The sequence below is a fragment of the Anarhichas minor genome, unplaced genomic scaffold, assembly GCF_050575085.1.
Source record: "Anarhichas minor isolate MPS153535 unplaced genomic scaffold, ASM5057508v1 ptg000027l, whole genome shotgun sequence".
NCBI lineage: Eukaryota > Metazoa > Chordata > Actinopteri > Perciformes > Anarhichadidae > Anarhichas > Anarhichas minor.
In genome coordinates, this window is record NW_027466473.1 from 11,933,016 (window position 1) to 11,947,269 (window position 14,254).

Below are 14,254 nucleotides of genomic sequence, written 5' to 3' on the forward strand. Positions count from 1 at the left end.
AAGAAGAAGAAGAAGAAGAAGAAGAAGAAGAAGAAGAAGAAGAAGAAGAAGAAGAAGAGAATTTGCGACAGTTGTTTCTTCTTCACGGCTGATGATGACATGTCAACAACAAACATGGCAACCAGCAGCAACTACTGGGAAGGTAAATTATTGTTCCAGCATCTGATTTCAAACAACTGTCCCTGTGTCCATCTTTTACTGTTCTTCACCGATTTAAATTAAAAGCGTTAAATATGTTCTGTGAGACGTTACGTAACCGTCTTTATATCACCGCTGATATAAAGATATATGTAGCTGATTACAAGCTAACATGTTAGCATGTTGGACGTCGAACTTAAAAAGTTAACGCTATTAGCCGTTGTCAATAATCAACAATCACACTGCGATCTTAAGTGTAGCTTCTCCTTTTAGCTGAGTTAAACTGTTCAGTTTGTTTAACTTTAGTTGACAGTTTGACTCTCTGCTACCTGTTTACATGAAAAAGTTAAGTGTTAACAGTAGAAAAACAAACAATGTGAACTTTCAAGTCATTGTTTTGTTTTTACTTCTTAATCTTTAACCCAGCAGAGATGTTTGCATCTGTTGTCATTCGTTATTTAATCTATTAACTCATTTAAAAAAAAAAAAACACTGTTCACCACTGCTTTCATGTTCTAATTGGGGGACTGTCACACGAGCTGGAGCGTTAATCCTCCTGCAAAGCAAGGTAAATGAGTGAAGATTCAATCCTTTGTTTTGTAGTTTCTAAAATAGTTTTAATAAATTCAACACCTTTACTGACTACAGCATTGTGGCCCCAATGCTGTAAATTCATTTCTGGGTCAAATACTCCAGCCCATGTATTGTTTGCCATCTTAAAAACACATGCCATTCCTTGTTCATACACCTTATGGCCCTGCAAACCAAATACCAACAGTGTCAACGTCAAGCCACATCAGTCTGCTGTGTGGAGTGATTTTGTTTATGGTGCCTATAGGATGCCTTCTATCTTGTCTCCTTCTCGTTGCCTTCATGCCTTACTCTTTTCTTCTTCTTCTTCTTGTTCCTCGGTCTCCTCACTCAGATTTGCGTAAACAGGCCCGACAGCTGGAAAATGAGCTGGACCTCAAGCTGGTCTCCTTCAGTAAGCTCTGCACCAGCTACAGCAGCAGCAGCAGCCGGGACCAGCGGACGAGAGAGAGCAGGTCAGCCGGCCACGCTTCATTTGAACAACTCTTACTTTGGCTGACCTGGGATATAGAACTTAGAACCTCATTTTGACGACCAAACACATGGTTTTGTATTTAACAACGCATTGTTTTTACATTTCGACAGAATAACTGATGTTGCACAATGTTTAAGTAATGATGTTTACTGTTTTTAACGATTAGCAATATCATTCGTTATCATTTTCCTCTTTAATTGTGCTGTTCCAGTCTGCACACTGCACAACTGTTTTTTATATATTTTGAAGGACAAAAGAAGATGAGCTTTAACTTTAGCATCCTTTCCCTCTCATTCTTAAATCAGGTCTGATTCTGTCGGCTCATCTCACGACAACATGCTCGTGGCCATGACCACTGAGCTGGAGCAGCTGTTGGCCGGCGTAAGTCAAATATCACACACATGTGGTCACTAACAGTCATAGTTGAAGGGGTGTTAGGGTCCTCTACACAAACAGCTGTTGGGGCCTCAAGCCCAGGGGATGGAATTGATGTGATGCCGAATTTGTTTATAAATGTTCTGCAATAGAATTAAGAAGTGAGCAGCCAACCAAAGCTCCTGTGTTTTATGCTTATTGTAATACATTCACGTTTACTTTGAAATTCATTTGACTGTAGTCTGATTAGACTAAGTGGTTTTAAGATCTCTTACCCCCCAAAAATCATTATTTTTATGGCTACTTGTTTGCATTTTATCTTGTTTTTTTTGCAGCTTACTGCAGTCAATGACAAGATGGCAGAATACACGAACACTCCGGGGGCTTCATCGCATAACGCAGCGTTGATGCACACCTTACAGAGACACAGAGACATCTTACAGGTACATACAAGTACTTAAAAGTGTTCCAGCTCCACCTGTGAGTTGTCTTAAGTTATTTCTATATTTTTAAGAAGAAACATTTGTGAAATTGTCATACATTTTATCTTTTTTTGTCTTTTGTTTTTCCCATAGGACTATACTCTTGAGTTCCACAAAACCAAAACCAACTTCTTCAGCCTGCGAGAGCGAGAGGATCTGCTCGGCTCTGTTCACAGAGACATTGAGTAAGCACCTTAATACATCTCTTGACAATAGAATATATTGTATAATGTTAGTAAATACAATGTAATCATGGTGTTCTCCGTTTAGCCACAACATTGCGGTTTGCAAGTCTTGTGTAGGACATCTGTGTGTTTATAGATAGGAACTGTTGATGAAAGATTGGCTGAGCCTCTCCTAATGTCACTGGCTGGGTATTGATGTGAGGTAGTTACCCCAATACTGCTCTGTTGAAATGTGAACTTTTATTTTATTTTCCTAACCTCAATCTTGTTTTTATATTAACATTATTACCTGTATGCTTGGGACTCTCCTGTAGACTGAATGTAAACGTTTGAATCCACTCTTATTCTCAAAGCGAGTGATAAGGATGCAGTGATATTTAGATCTGGTCAAATGTATCATCGCGTGTCAATCGACTGCTGTGTTTAGCTCTAAATGCATATGCTGCTTAAAATTATGAATTCTATTGAAGCCTTCGAAAAGCTCCACCAAATATGATTCAGACAAAAAAAAGTTGAAAATTTGTTTTATCTTTTAGTGGAGTAGTCATTGCATTCATTTTGACCGATTCTTGACCATCTTACTCTCGTAAGCCTCCCAACTTTATGGAAGTACAACACTAAGTACTCTCTTAAGTCTGCTTCATGTTGGCAATCTTTCCATCCTCAGGTCCTTCCGACCCTGGTTTTTTGCTACTATGTTTTAAATTTTCATCTTTCCTACCCTTCTTTTCCTTCTTTCCTTCTTTCCTTCTTTCTATTCCCCTCCTCCTCTGTGGATTTTTGCTATGTTATGTTTAACCAGGAGGAGGCAGAAATGTCCAGCTTGTTGCTGAATTCCCCCACCCTTTGATAATCTCCATTCCCTCCATCATGTTTCATCAGCTAATAAGAGGCACCTCCTCTTATTAGCCGATCGCCCTCCCTCCCTCTCCCTCTCTCTCTCTCTCTCTTTGTCTGTATCTCCTGTATCTCTCTATCTGTGTATGTATCTCTCTCTTTCTCTGGGGATCTCTTTCCTAAGTGCCTTCTACAGTAAATCAAACCGCAAGGCTTTCATTCAGCCCAAACTGAGGGAGAGTGGTTACGTCTGGCCTGACTGATACAGAGAAATGCTTCATCAGGGGAGGAGAGGGAGAGCAAGACTGTCAGACAGAGAGGAAGAGAGAGAGAAACAGAGAGGAAGAGAGAGAGAGAGAGAGAGAGAGAGAGAGAGAGAGAGAGAGACACAGAGAGACATTGTCCTGATCTGATGTTGACTGATTACAGTCCATTTTAATTATTCTCATAGAGGTGAGAGATATGGAGGAACAGTGAAGGGGCGAGATAATGGCTGATGAATTGATGATCAGCCCAAATAGGGAGGGGACGGTGTAAATAAGAGATGGAGCACAGAGTTGTGGGTTAAGCAGAGCTAATCACTTAAAAGCCTTAACGCAGGAAGTACATAATCAGCATCCAGGCATCGGTTAATAGGAGGGAGTGAATTACCCTTTCAGACTAAAGACCGGCGAGAAACTTGTTTTTGTGCCGATTCCTTCTGTTCCCCAATTGCAAAGCTGCTTAAAGGGTAATGTGTTGCTTTAGGTTTTTATAAAGCACCACCAAACGGAGCCAGATGTCGCCCAAACAAATACATTTGGCCAGAATGTGTTACTTGGCACGTTCACATTTCCCTGAGGATGAATTGTTATAGCTTCGGTGATCCCTTAACTTTTCATCTAGCACCATTGTTCGGCCAAAATGTCAGTTTGTCTCATACTTTGTTGACCAAATACAAAACAAATGACATTCCCATCAGCCTCAGCCGTACTTTGGGGTAAATGCTAATCTAAGATGGTGAACATGGTAAATATACCTGCTTCACATCTGCATATCTGAATACGGCCTCACAGACCCGCTAGCATGGCTGTAGACTCTTAGTCATGTTATATACATTTTTCTTCATTAGGGCGTCTGGTGGCCTAGTGCAAAAGACGCGCACCCAGTTCAAATCTGGTCGGGGCCTTTGCTGCATTCTCTCTCTGTCTCTCTCTCTCTCCCCCCCCCCTCATTTCTTGTCTGGCTCTCTACTGTCTCTGTCAAATAAAGGCAAAATTTACCAAAAAAAGTGTTTAATTTGCTGCATCTTTTTGCTATTTGTCAATCCAATTCCCCATCATTTAACGCTTCTCTCTCTTCCGTTTTTCTTACTCAGGTCCTACAAGAGCAGCGCAGGAGTGAACAACAGAAGGACTGAGCTCATCCTGAAGGAACATGAACATCTCAGACAGTAAGAGATTTCTTATAAAACATGTCACTTAGAACCACAGGTACAGAAGGCCGAGGGCTACAGCCAAAACCCCCCTTATTGAATATTTAGTGCACTAGTGAATTCAGTTCTAACCAGTGTAGCCTTTCTTCCAAAACTAGCATGTGAGAGTAGTTGAGGAAGTGAGTGAGTGGGCAGTGTGGTGTTACTGTATGTGCTCTAGTGTTAGTGTGCGGTCATGTGTACATGCACATATGCATGTTAATCGTTTACTTGACGTGGTGTTAGTCACGTTACCTTGTGGCTTTATAATATGCTTCTCAAGCACTTTCTCATGACTGCACTCAAGTAGAGGAAGATAAACAAACAGAAAATGAAAGAGCAGAAGTCAAACAGGAGATGTGGTGAGGAAAAAGGTTTCAAACAGCAATGTTCCCGATGTGTTGTGGAACCGTTTAGCAATTTAGTCGTCAAAACGAAAAGAGGAAAAAAGAAGAAACCAAATGTTTTAAAAGAGATGTCCCGATTAATTAATTTGAGCCCGGATCCGAGTCCTTTACTTGCCAATACAGAGTCCGACTTATATTGACCTGAATGTCGATTAAATGTGTCTCTAATAACAGCTGGACAACCTACCACATCGGATATTCCTTATTTTACACAAGCTATTCAGAAACACTCACCATTGGTGTTAAGAAGTCAAGCGTCTTCTGCAGAGAGCGCCTGACAAACGTTTGTTTTTGTTCTGTCATCGAGTTGATGAGATAAGACGCTTCATCGTCATTGCATGTTCAACACAATTGTGACACTTTCAGAATCAACATTAATTAGCTTTGATAGCATCAAACCATGTTAGTTATGAAAATCAGTGCATTTTGCAAACGTCGGTGTCAGATTTCAGAGTCACCCGCACTGCTGGGGCCATATAATCGTTCACATTCACACGCTCTAATTGTCCCTGGTATGTGAGAACTGTAGAGCCCGACCTCCCTCAAGGATAACCGCTCTGCAACATGAGCAGGCTGAGATGAACAAAACACAGTAGAGAACCGTGAAGAAAGGATCCGATTTAGCCAACTCTGATTCGGCCCTGTCGCTAGTCTTTAGGTGTTTTAATAAGGTATTGGGCTCTGAAGGGATGGACACCATTCTGTCAAATTATGTTCCCATATCTGGTGTTGTGATGATGGAGTGCTGTCTAACATTTCTCACATATGTTTATGTCTCTTTATTTTGACCATTCTTTTTAGCCAATATAGGGGTCTGTTGGTCAGTCGGTTTGCCTGATGGTCCAGACTCAATTTTGTGGATTATTGAATAGATTAAAATAAGATTTTGTACAGACAGTCACTAGAGGACTAACCCTAATTAATTTGCTGATACCCTGATTATTCATCTAATGCGTTGGTTTATGATCAATACCATGGATGTATTGTCTTTATTTGACACCTTCATATAAATCAAATTAAAAGAAGTGCAGCAATTAAATCAGTTGACTTGATCACGTACAGTAAAACTGTCACAGAGGTTTGGCCTGTTATGGGCTGTAATGCAATCCATGAAACTGATTGATTCTGCATACATGCATCATATCTACTAACTTTCATAAATAATTGTTTCCTATTCAACTCTATACCCAGTTTTTAATAATAATTAAATGTGGTGTAAATACGGTGGCATTTTAAGCAATACCAGAGATGTTCTTAGTAAATGTATACAGTACCTACGTGTTTACCGTAGTCACAATTATTATACTTGTATAAAAAAACAACATTTTCACACCATGTTACCTACTAATTAGTAGATGCTATAAAGTTGTTTGTAAGAGATTAAACTGATCAAAATAGTTCAATAAAGCTTTTACAAGAACTCCTTAATGGAGAATGTGTCGTTGCTGCTTAAATCCATGTGATTTGCATCCAACACTACAATCATTTTAGACCGATAACAACATGACTGCGAGCCTTGCTAGCACTGAGCTAAACACTAATGTTAGCCTGTAAACATGCTCATAATGACGTCATGTTTAGTAGCTATAATGTTTACCATGTTCACACATGCTAACATTTGATAATTAGCGCCAAACATAAAGTACTGGACAAATTAAAATGTTGACATGATGGTGGGGCTAAATATAAAGTCAGGGGGATCACCAAAGTCCGTGGACTTCATCCTCTGGGGAGCATGAATGTCTGTATTTCATCCTCTGGGGAGCATGAATGTCTGTATTTCATCCTCTGGGGAGCATAAATGTCTGTATTTCATCCTCTGGGGAGCATAAATGTCTGTATTTCATCCTCTGGGGAGCATGAATGTCTGTATTTCATCCTCTGGGGAGCATAAATGTCTGTATTTCATCCTCTGGGGAGCATGAATGTCTGTATTTCATCCTCTGGGGAGCATGAATGTCTGTATTTCATCCTCTGGGGAGCATAAATGTCTGTATTTCATCCTCTGGGGAGCATAAATGTCTGTATTTCATCCTCTGGGGAGCATGAATGTCTGTATTTCATCCTCTGGGGAGCATAAATGTCTGTATTTCATCCTCTGGGGAGCATGAATGTCTGTACACAATTTCATTGAAAGACATTTCAACCTGGCTGTTCTCACAGATGTCGTGCAGAATGACATCCTTGTTCAAGCGGTCTCATCAATCTCATTTTCGGTTTTGTTGGATTGTATTTCAGCCTCTGAATCAGTCGATCACAGGATCCTCATTGCTACATTGAGATGGTGGGTTGGACCATCTGAGGCCAGTAGTGCTGTAGTTGCTTTACATCCTCATGAAACGGGGAATTTTCAGTCGGTTGATCAGTTGTCTGATGTTTTGATTAATCAGACTTCTAATAATTTCCCATGTTCCCAGCGCTCAGCTGTAAATGAAGAGAAACGGTTGTTTCCTTTAACAAAAACAAAGCAAGGACAGTTTCATGTGCCATATTGACTTTATTATAATTTTCATTTCTTTCAAATTAAAGCTGATGCATCTCAAATCTGATTTCAAAGCATGAATTTGTCATTTGTTATGCTTTTGTTGTAAGATTTCCATCACAAGACATTTCAGCTGAGTGGTTCATGATCTGAGCGGTGGAGAAAGAAGGGAGAGAAGATAGAATAAAAAAACCTGGATTATAAACGAATCTGATGCATGAACAGAACATATTACCACACATTCAATACTGTCTGTGTGACCAATAAAGCTGTGCTCTCACCTCAGCTGATGTTGATACGGTTCCCTGAACCAATGGATCCTGAGTTCTTACCAACACTAACATTATGGATATTACCGATATTGGACTTGGCTGCGATTCCTCCTATTGAAATACCAGAAATACGAGCGATTGGAAACAGTTAATCATGCTCACATCGATATGTCCTGTAATGATCTCTGACCATGATTAGCTCCCACCTGTCACAGTGTAGTCGTTCCTCCCTCCGATGCATCCGCGGTTTGTTCCAGAAACATGAATGTCGCTGATGTCACCCAGAGAGACATTTTCTGCAGTACGTCCTGTAGAGAAGAAGACCACTGGAAGTTACAGTTGCACTCGGATAAAGATGCTGAGTTACTTACCTCTGACGTTTTACTCCTTCTCAGCGCCCGTCTTCCCTTTGTTGCAACTGATGGAAATGTTTCCGTTGTTGCCGGGGTTATAAGACACTGGTCGTGCTGAAATGCAGACAGATGAGCCTATAAAGACGAATAAAACTGCATTGTTTAATCCCATGGCAGCACTCTGCAGCTGTGACTCCCTGCTGTTACTGTCTGGCTGTAATGTTTTTGACGTTGGACTGTTCTGCACAGCAGCTGCAGCAGCTTAATGTGTGACATGTCAATGTAAACAAACAGACTCAATGGAGACGGAGCAGTCGACTCGGACATGAAGCGGAGTTAGAGACACGTTTAGTCTGAGATGCTTTGTCTGATTCTGGTCTGTGTTTCACGAGATCATTTATTGATCCAGATTATGACCTCAGAGCCACACAATCTAAAATGGGGGAGAGAGTTTGTTCAAAAGAGTTACAGCAACACATCGTCAATAGTAAAACCACCTCATCATGGCGCCGCCAGAAAATTCATTTCTAGGGATTTATTTGAAAAGTGAGATTGAGTTCTGTGGTTTGAACGTTGTGGATATTTGATATTTTTGTCAGTAGCTTTGCGGCAGGAATAGTAATGTATTATTGTCATGTTCTCTTCGTGCCCAGAGGCACCATTTGATTTTTTAAAAGTCAGAAATTCACGAGTACAATTATCTGTGTGGTATTAGCGTAGCGACGGGCAGTCCTGATGCGTTTCACAGTGAACCATTAGCTCTCTGGCATAACTGACTGTTGTTCGGCCTCTCAGCCGCAACTAACCAGAAGTGCTTCCCTTAAAAGGATCCGTCTGTGGCACGGACCGTCGTGCTGCTCCAGGTCCAGCCTGCAGCTCGCTCCGTTTTCAAAGCCAGCAGCACAGACGTCTGCCAGTTGTGTTTCTGCCTCACTTGCTGTTTATTTTTGTGAAGAGTCGATGCTGGTTAAGAGAGAATCTGCAGTGGATGAACACCGTCGTTCAGATATTTCTCTGTGATCTTTGTATTTTAACTACAGCTGTACATGCATATGTTTCAGCCGACCGTCACGCTCAGACAGGTAGACATCTGCAGCTCATGAAATGCATTTCCGATTGACTTTTGTATCTTTAAACTTTGAACTGTTGCGACAGTGTCCCCCATCAAGCCAAGTAGGCCAAACCAGGTTTACAAACCAGTGATCGGACCACTTTGTGAAGTAGGAAAGTAGTTACAGCTAGAAAAAGGGTAGTAACTTAATAAAGAATAATAAAAAGCAAGAAGCTGCCTCGCCCGTAAAGAATAGAGAGAAAAAGCCGAGGACAGCAGTAGATGGATAGTGGGAGAGGCGGACGGATAGATGAGGCGGAAGTATAAAGCGCAGTATTGATTTTCGCTCTCGGGATGCACACTGCTGACCTGATATGGACTGCTCAGCTCTGGACTGAACACTTCATGTTTCTGTGCGTCACTTATCTCAGCAGCTAATGGCGGCTGATGTAAACCTGCGTGTTCTGTCCGCTCTGCTTATATGCACATAAAACTAATAACACAGGCGTCGGGTTACCGTCCTGAGATTCATGCTCTCTATCCGTGGTGAGAGCAGTGGTACTGTAGGGATTAACTGGCTTCTCCTTCGGTGAGGGTTTGATTCGTCCAATCGCATCCTGACGTTCACAGGAAGTGCTCCTCTAATGATAATTCACCCAAAGAGCTGTGTGTATGATGGCACCGGCTTTCTTTGTCTCCTGTTGTCTATGTTCTTGGCTCTCAGACCAGGACATGTATATTTATACATTATATTTATATATATACAGTGTGTTTGACATTATATCACAAGGTTATTTGTTAAAAGTGATGAATGTTAGATTATGGTACTTTTTAAAATTATTTTAGTTGATGTAATTGTTTGTATAAGGCTCTATGAATTAAGGTTTCTGACATTTTATCCTTTTTCTCTCCTTTTTTTAAAATTCTTTTTCATGTCGACAGCTCAGATAGTCTTATTGACAACGCAATAAGGTAAGCTTTATCGCCCCGTTCACTCTCCTCTCTCCTGTTACTCTCCCTCACTTAAGGGTGAGAGTAAACACACACACACACACACACACACACACGCAAACGCAGCACATCCAGGCCTATTAAAACAGACCGTCATACCAGCCTACTTTGTGGCTCATCAGCTGAAACATTAAACTTGATGTGATGCCTCTTTTCCTCCCAACTAATCCCTCATGGTTTCTTCTTCCTCTAGCATCGCCATAGCTACCAAAGAGAACATCACATTTCAGCGTGGGATCTTGAAGTCCATCCAAACCAGGGTCACAACTTTGGCCAGTATCCTTTAATCACCCGTCCTCCTTTTCTCTTCACCTCACCTTCTTTACGTTGTTTTGTGTCTGAAGCTGGTCTGACAGTAAAGTACGACAGTAGAGTCTCTATTTATTCCTCTTCCTGGTTGTGTTTAGAGCTCGGATGATGTATTTTCTGTCTCCTGCTCACTGCAAAGGAAGGCAATGCCGACTTGGATCTTAATTATTTTCCTTCACCACACCTCCCCTCCCCTCAGATCGTTTCCCCGCCATCAACGGTCTCATCCAGAAAATCAATTTGCGCAAGAGGCGGGACTCTTTAGTTCTAGGCGGGGTGATCGGCGTCTGCACCATACTCCTGTTGCTCTACACTTTCCACTGATTCCTTTACTTTCATCAGAAAAAAAAGAACCGAATATATATTCATTGTATCTCAAGACTTAATATTCTAATTTACTCTCCTTAAAAAAACTGTTTAAAGAGTGAAGAAAGGATTTTATTTTGAAAAGAAATGTATGTCACATAAATGAAATGATTTGAACTGACTGGAGAGTTTATTTATTTTCTGATTTATGATAAAGTTTCCATCTTTGGTGTTGTATATTGCTGGTTATATCCTATTCTAATGTTTCACTCTTTATACAAATCTTTGTGAAATTTGTTAACTGTTGACTTCACACTTCTTTATATCGTGTCGGTGGCGACTAATAAAATAAAGGTGATGAGCTCACTGTCAAGTTTGTCATGCTCATTCAAGTTTATTTCTGACATGCAGAACTATGGCACAGTAAACCAGTCATACAGTATAAATGTATAAACATCAACATCAGAGTGCCAAGAGCAGTGCATACAGGGAGAACAACCCCATTCATATCTTGCAGTATATTGTAAACGTAATGAGATTTAGAGATCCAGGCAGTTCAGGAGAGTCCGATCAGTTTATCATGGTAGCACGCAAAGCAAGATATCAAACTATGACTGCAGCAGGGCGTTGTTCAGATTAAACGTACAGGAGTTTTAAACTTGATGTAAACAGTGTATGAAATCAGTATATACATCTTCCCACAGTCCGTACTTTAGATGCAAATGTTAAGAGAAACAGGGCAGGCAGTGGCGGCATTACAGACTAGAGGTGCACTGATGCCTTTTGTTTTTGTCTGACCACAAGAGGGTTTACTGATTTATCTTCACATCACGTACTTACTATATGTGTCGGGTTTTTTTTAAGTGATGTATTTTTTCTTTTTTTTCTTTTTTTTCTCATCTTTAGGAAATCCTCTTATCTAATGATGTCTTTTTTATAATAAGCAAATGACAGTGCCGTCCAGTTGTCTGTGTGTCAGGCAGGTGTGTACCATTTTAGTTTGGACTATTAGTTACACTTTCTCCTCAGCATGTGCTGTCTGACGATCCGACACTATGTGCAGCCTTTATTTTCCTTCCTTTCTTCCTGAGTTTGTGGGGTTATTGGAAATGAGTGTTGCCGGGAAAAAGAGAAACAACCTGCGACTTTTTTCCTTTCTTCTTTTCTTTTGTCCATAGCAGAAAAAAAGCAATACGGTGTACACTAGAGTCTCTTCAGCTTTTTTTGCTGTTTCATCCTCAAAACGACATTCATCCACCTCTCTGCTGTGCAAATTTGAGAAGTGAAATGCCAGTCCTTCCCATCCCACAGTTCACTTTTGGGTCTCTTAGAATCAGAAAAAAAGACACATTAAGTTACACATCTTTCCACTATTGATGAGTTTGATGTGTGTGTGTTTCTTTCATACCTATTGTAAACACTATGAAGATGATGACAGCCACACCCAGCAGCATGGCCAGACAGCTGAGCAGCATAGACAGACGCCCATACTTCCTTGCTCCTTCAATATCTCCTGTATGAAGAACAGACCTCGACTAACGGGAAAGGAAAAGGAGTGAGGTGATCAACAATTCATTATAAACGCAGCAGAAGCAAAACACCTGTAGTGTTTGAAAAGCTTACAGCCATATTTAGAAAATACTCAAGCACAGACGGATTGATAATAGTCTGCATTGTGTTGTTATGAACACAATCAAAGCTTTAAATAAATGTAACACTCACCACACTCGCGTACCACAAAGCACATATGTTGAGCGGCACAGCGGGGCAGAAACAGGACAGCACGGCGAGCCAGAGGAAACTCGGCGGTACGGACCCGGGCGGCCGCGTGGAGGGCAGCGGGCCCAGGCTGAGACGGGACAAGGATTTGGGTTGGGTCGCCAGATGCCCGATGGAGCCCGACTTTAACGGTGATCTGTGTCCGTTCAGGTCCGCATCCAGGGACCGGACGCTCCCTGTGATGTTGAGGGAGAAGGAGTCGGACGGTTTGAGGTTGCTCTCCCCCGTGGGCTCGGTGGTCGCGGCGCTCAGCAGCTTCTCCGTGTCCTGGAAGTCGCTGGGATTGGAAACTTCCCTCTCGCCGAGCGCGCTTTTCCCAAAGGCAGCATCCGTGTTGATAGCCATCACTGAAAGATAAGAAGTCTCCCAGTCGTGTTATCTGTCTGACCGAGCCGCTTTCCTGTGGATGGAGATGCTGAAGAGTCGTGCTTCAGATGTTCTCCATTGTGGGTCATTAGATTATATATTATACATTCAGGGAGTCCAATACCTTCAAGGCAACCTATTTAATTAAGTAGTCTAACTCCATCAAAATGTCTTATTGATGAGTGAGATGTTATTGATGTCTGAGTTCCTCTCGCGTTTAGTTGGCGTTGAGCGTCCGGACGCACTCCTTGCCTTTTACCCCCCCGCCCCCCTTCTCTATTATGTAGTGAGGTATTACCGCATCCCTTATATCTCCACAGCACATTCCCAGTGTCGGAGGCCTACTTATGCACCAGGCGAGGCATGTGACAATGCAAAAACAACAATTAAACATATTTTGAAGTGAACACGCGCGATGCGTAAAAGCTTTCCATTTACGCGCGGGGGCATCAGCTGGATCAGCATGTAGGACACCGCACAGGTTGTGTGACGGAGAGAGAGAGAGGGATGTAGAGGGCGTAGGTGAACCCCATAAACCACAAGCCTCTCAAAACACGCACGCCGACCGAGGTCCACCTGTAAAGTCTGATTCTGCTATTTTTGGTCGCAGGTATTCAAACTTTACAAGGTGCCCCAATTACACGTTCTCGGCCCTTTAATCTTTCTTTGACCACAAATAATTGGTTAACTACCTAAATTAATTTAGGCTACTTTTACTTTACGTGTATAGGCCTATTTCTAGTTTATACTACTTTAATTACCACTATATTATTTGTCAGCTTTAGTTATTGCAGATTAAGATTTGACATAACAAACATATTACCTTTTGGAAAATATCAGTGGTGAAGGAAGTATTCAGATCCCCATCTTAAGTAAAAGTATTTATTGGTTCTTTAAGTACAATAGATATTGACAATAAAATAGAATATTAATACTTATTCCACCACTTACAATCAAAGACTGATTTCATTAATGATAATTATCCCATTTTACTTCAATTATTTCACCACATATTTTACATCATGTTAATCCACATAATTCAGTCTGATTTAATTTCCCTCACTATTCAGTGACACAAGACAACATGGCGCCCTCAGCCACGTTATAGTTTAGTTTTGCACAGATCATGCCATCTAGTGGTGCGTTTGGGGAAAACACCACGACCCTGAAAGTGAAGGTTAAAAATTGCAGTAACACTCCAGTTTCAGATTATTTCCCTGATTTGTCCATGTACTGTCCCAATAGTCAGTGTAAACAAAATACTCAAACTATTATCTATTCAGTTTCCTCATGTCTCCGTTCTTTCTTGGCAGCGCAAACCAACAAAGCTCAATCAGGTCTATAAACAAAAATGCTGAATGCACAGTGCACTCGAAAATTAC

The 14,254-nt window shown here is 41.2% G+C and overlaps 2 protein-coding genes across 3 annotated transcripts; one reads left to right on the forward strand and one right to left on the reverse strand.

Annotated features, from left to right (window-relative positions):
* On the forward strand, positions 1–11,093 carry LOC142959798 (Golgi SNAP receptor complex member 1-like). 2 transcript variants are annotated; one of them, XM_076101264.1, is made up of 9 exons: positions 1–142; positions 1,064–1,184; positions 1,510–1,585; positions 1,915–2,022; positions 2,155–2,246; positions 4,441–4,515; positions 10,044–10,073; positions 10,306–10,388; positions 10,621–11,093. In XM_076101264.1, exons 1-9 carry the CDS (start codon positions 100–102, stop codon positions 10,743–10,745), a joined length of 753 nt encoding a protein of 250 aa, XP_075957379.1. In that variant the 5' UTR covers positions 1–99; the 3' UTR covers positions 10,746–11,093. The 2 variants fall into 2 exon arrangements, with proteins under 2 accessions (XP_075957379.1, XP_075957380.1); XM_076101265.1 differs by lacking the exon at positions 1–142 and adding an exon at positions 205–706.
* Positions 11,094–12,078: 985 nt separating this feature from the next.
* LOC142959799 (trafficking regulator of GLUT4 1-like) lies at positions 12,079–13,034 on the reverse strand. The gene is made up of 2 exons (XM_076101266.1): positions 12,450–13,034; positions 12,079–12,262 (listed from the first exon to the last, which is right to left on the reverse strand). The coding sequence occupies exons 1-2, from the start codon at positions 12,849–12,851 to the stop codon at positions 12,098–12,100; spliced, it is 567 nt and encodes a 188-aa protein (XP_075957381.1). The 5' UTR covers positions 12,852–13,034; the 3' UTR covers positions 12,079–12,097.
* Positions 13,035–14,254: the final 1,220 nt, after the last annotated feature.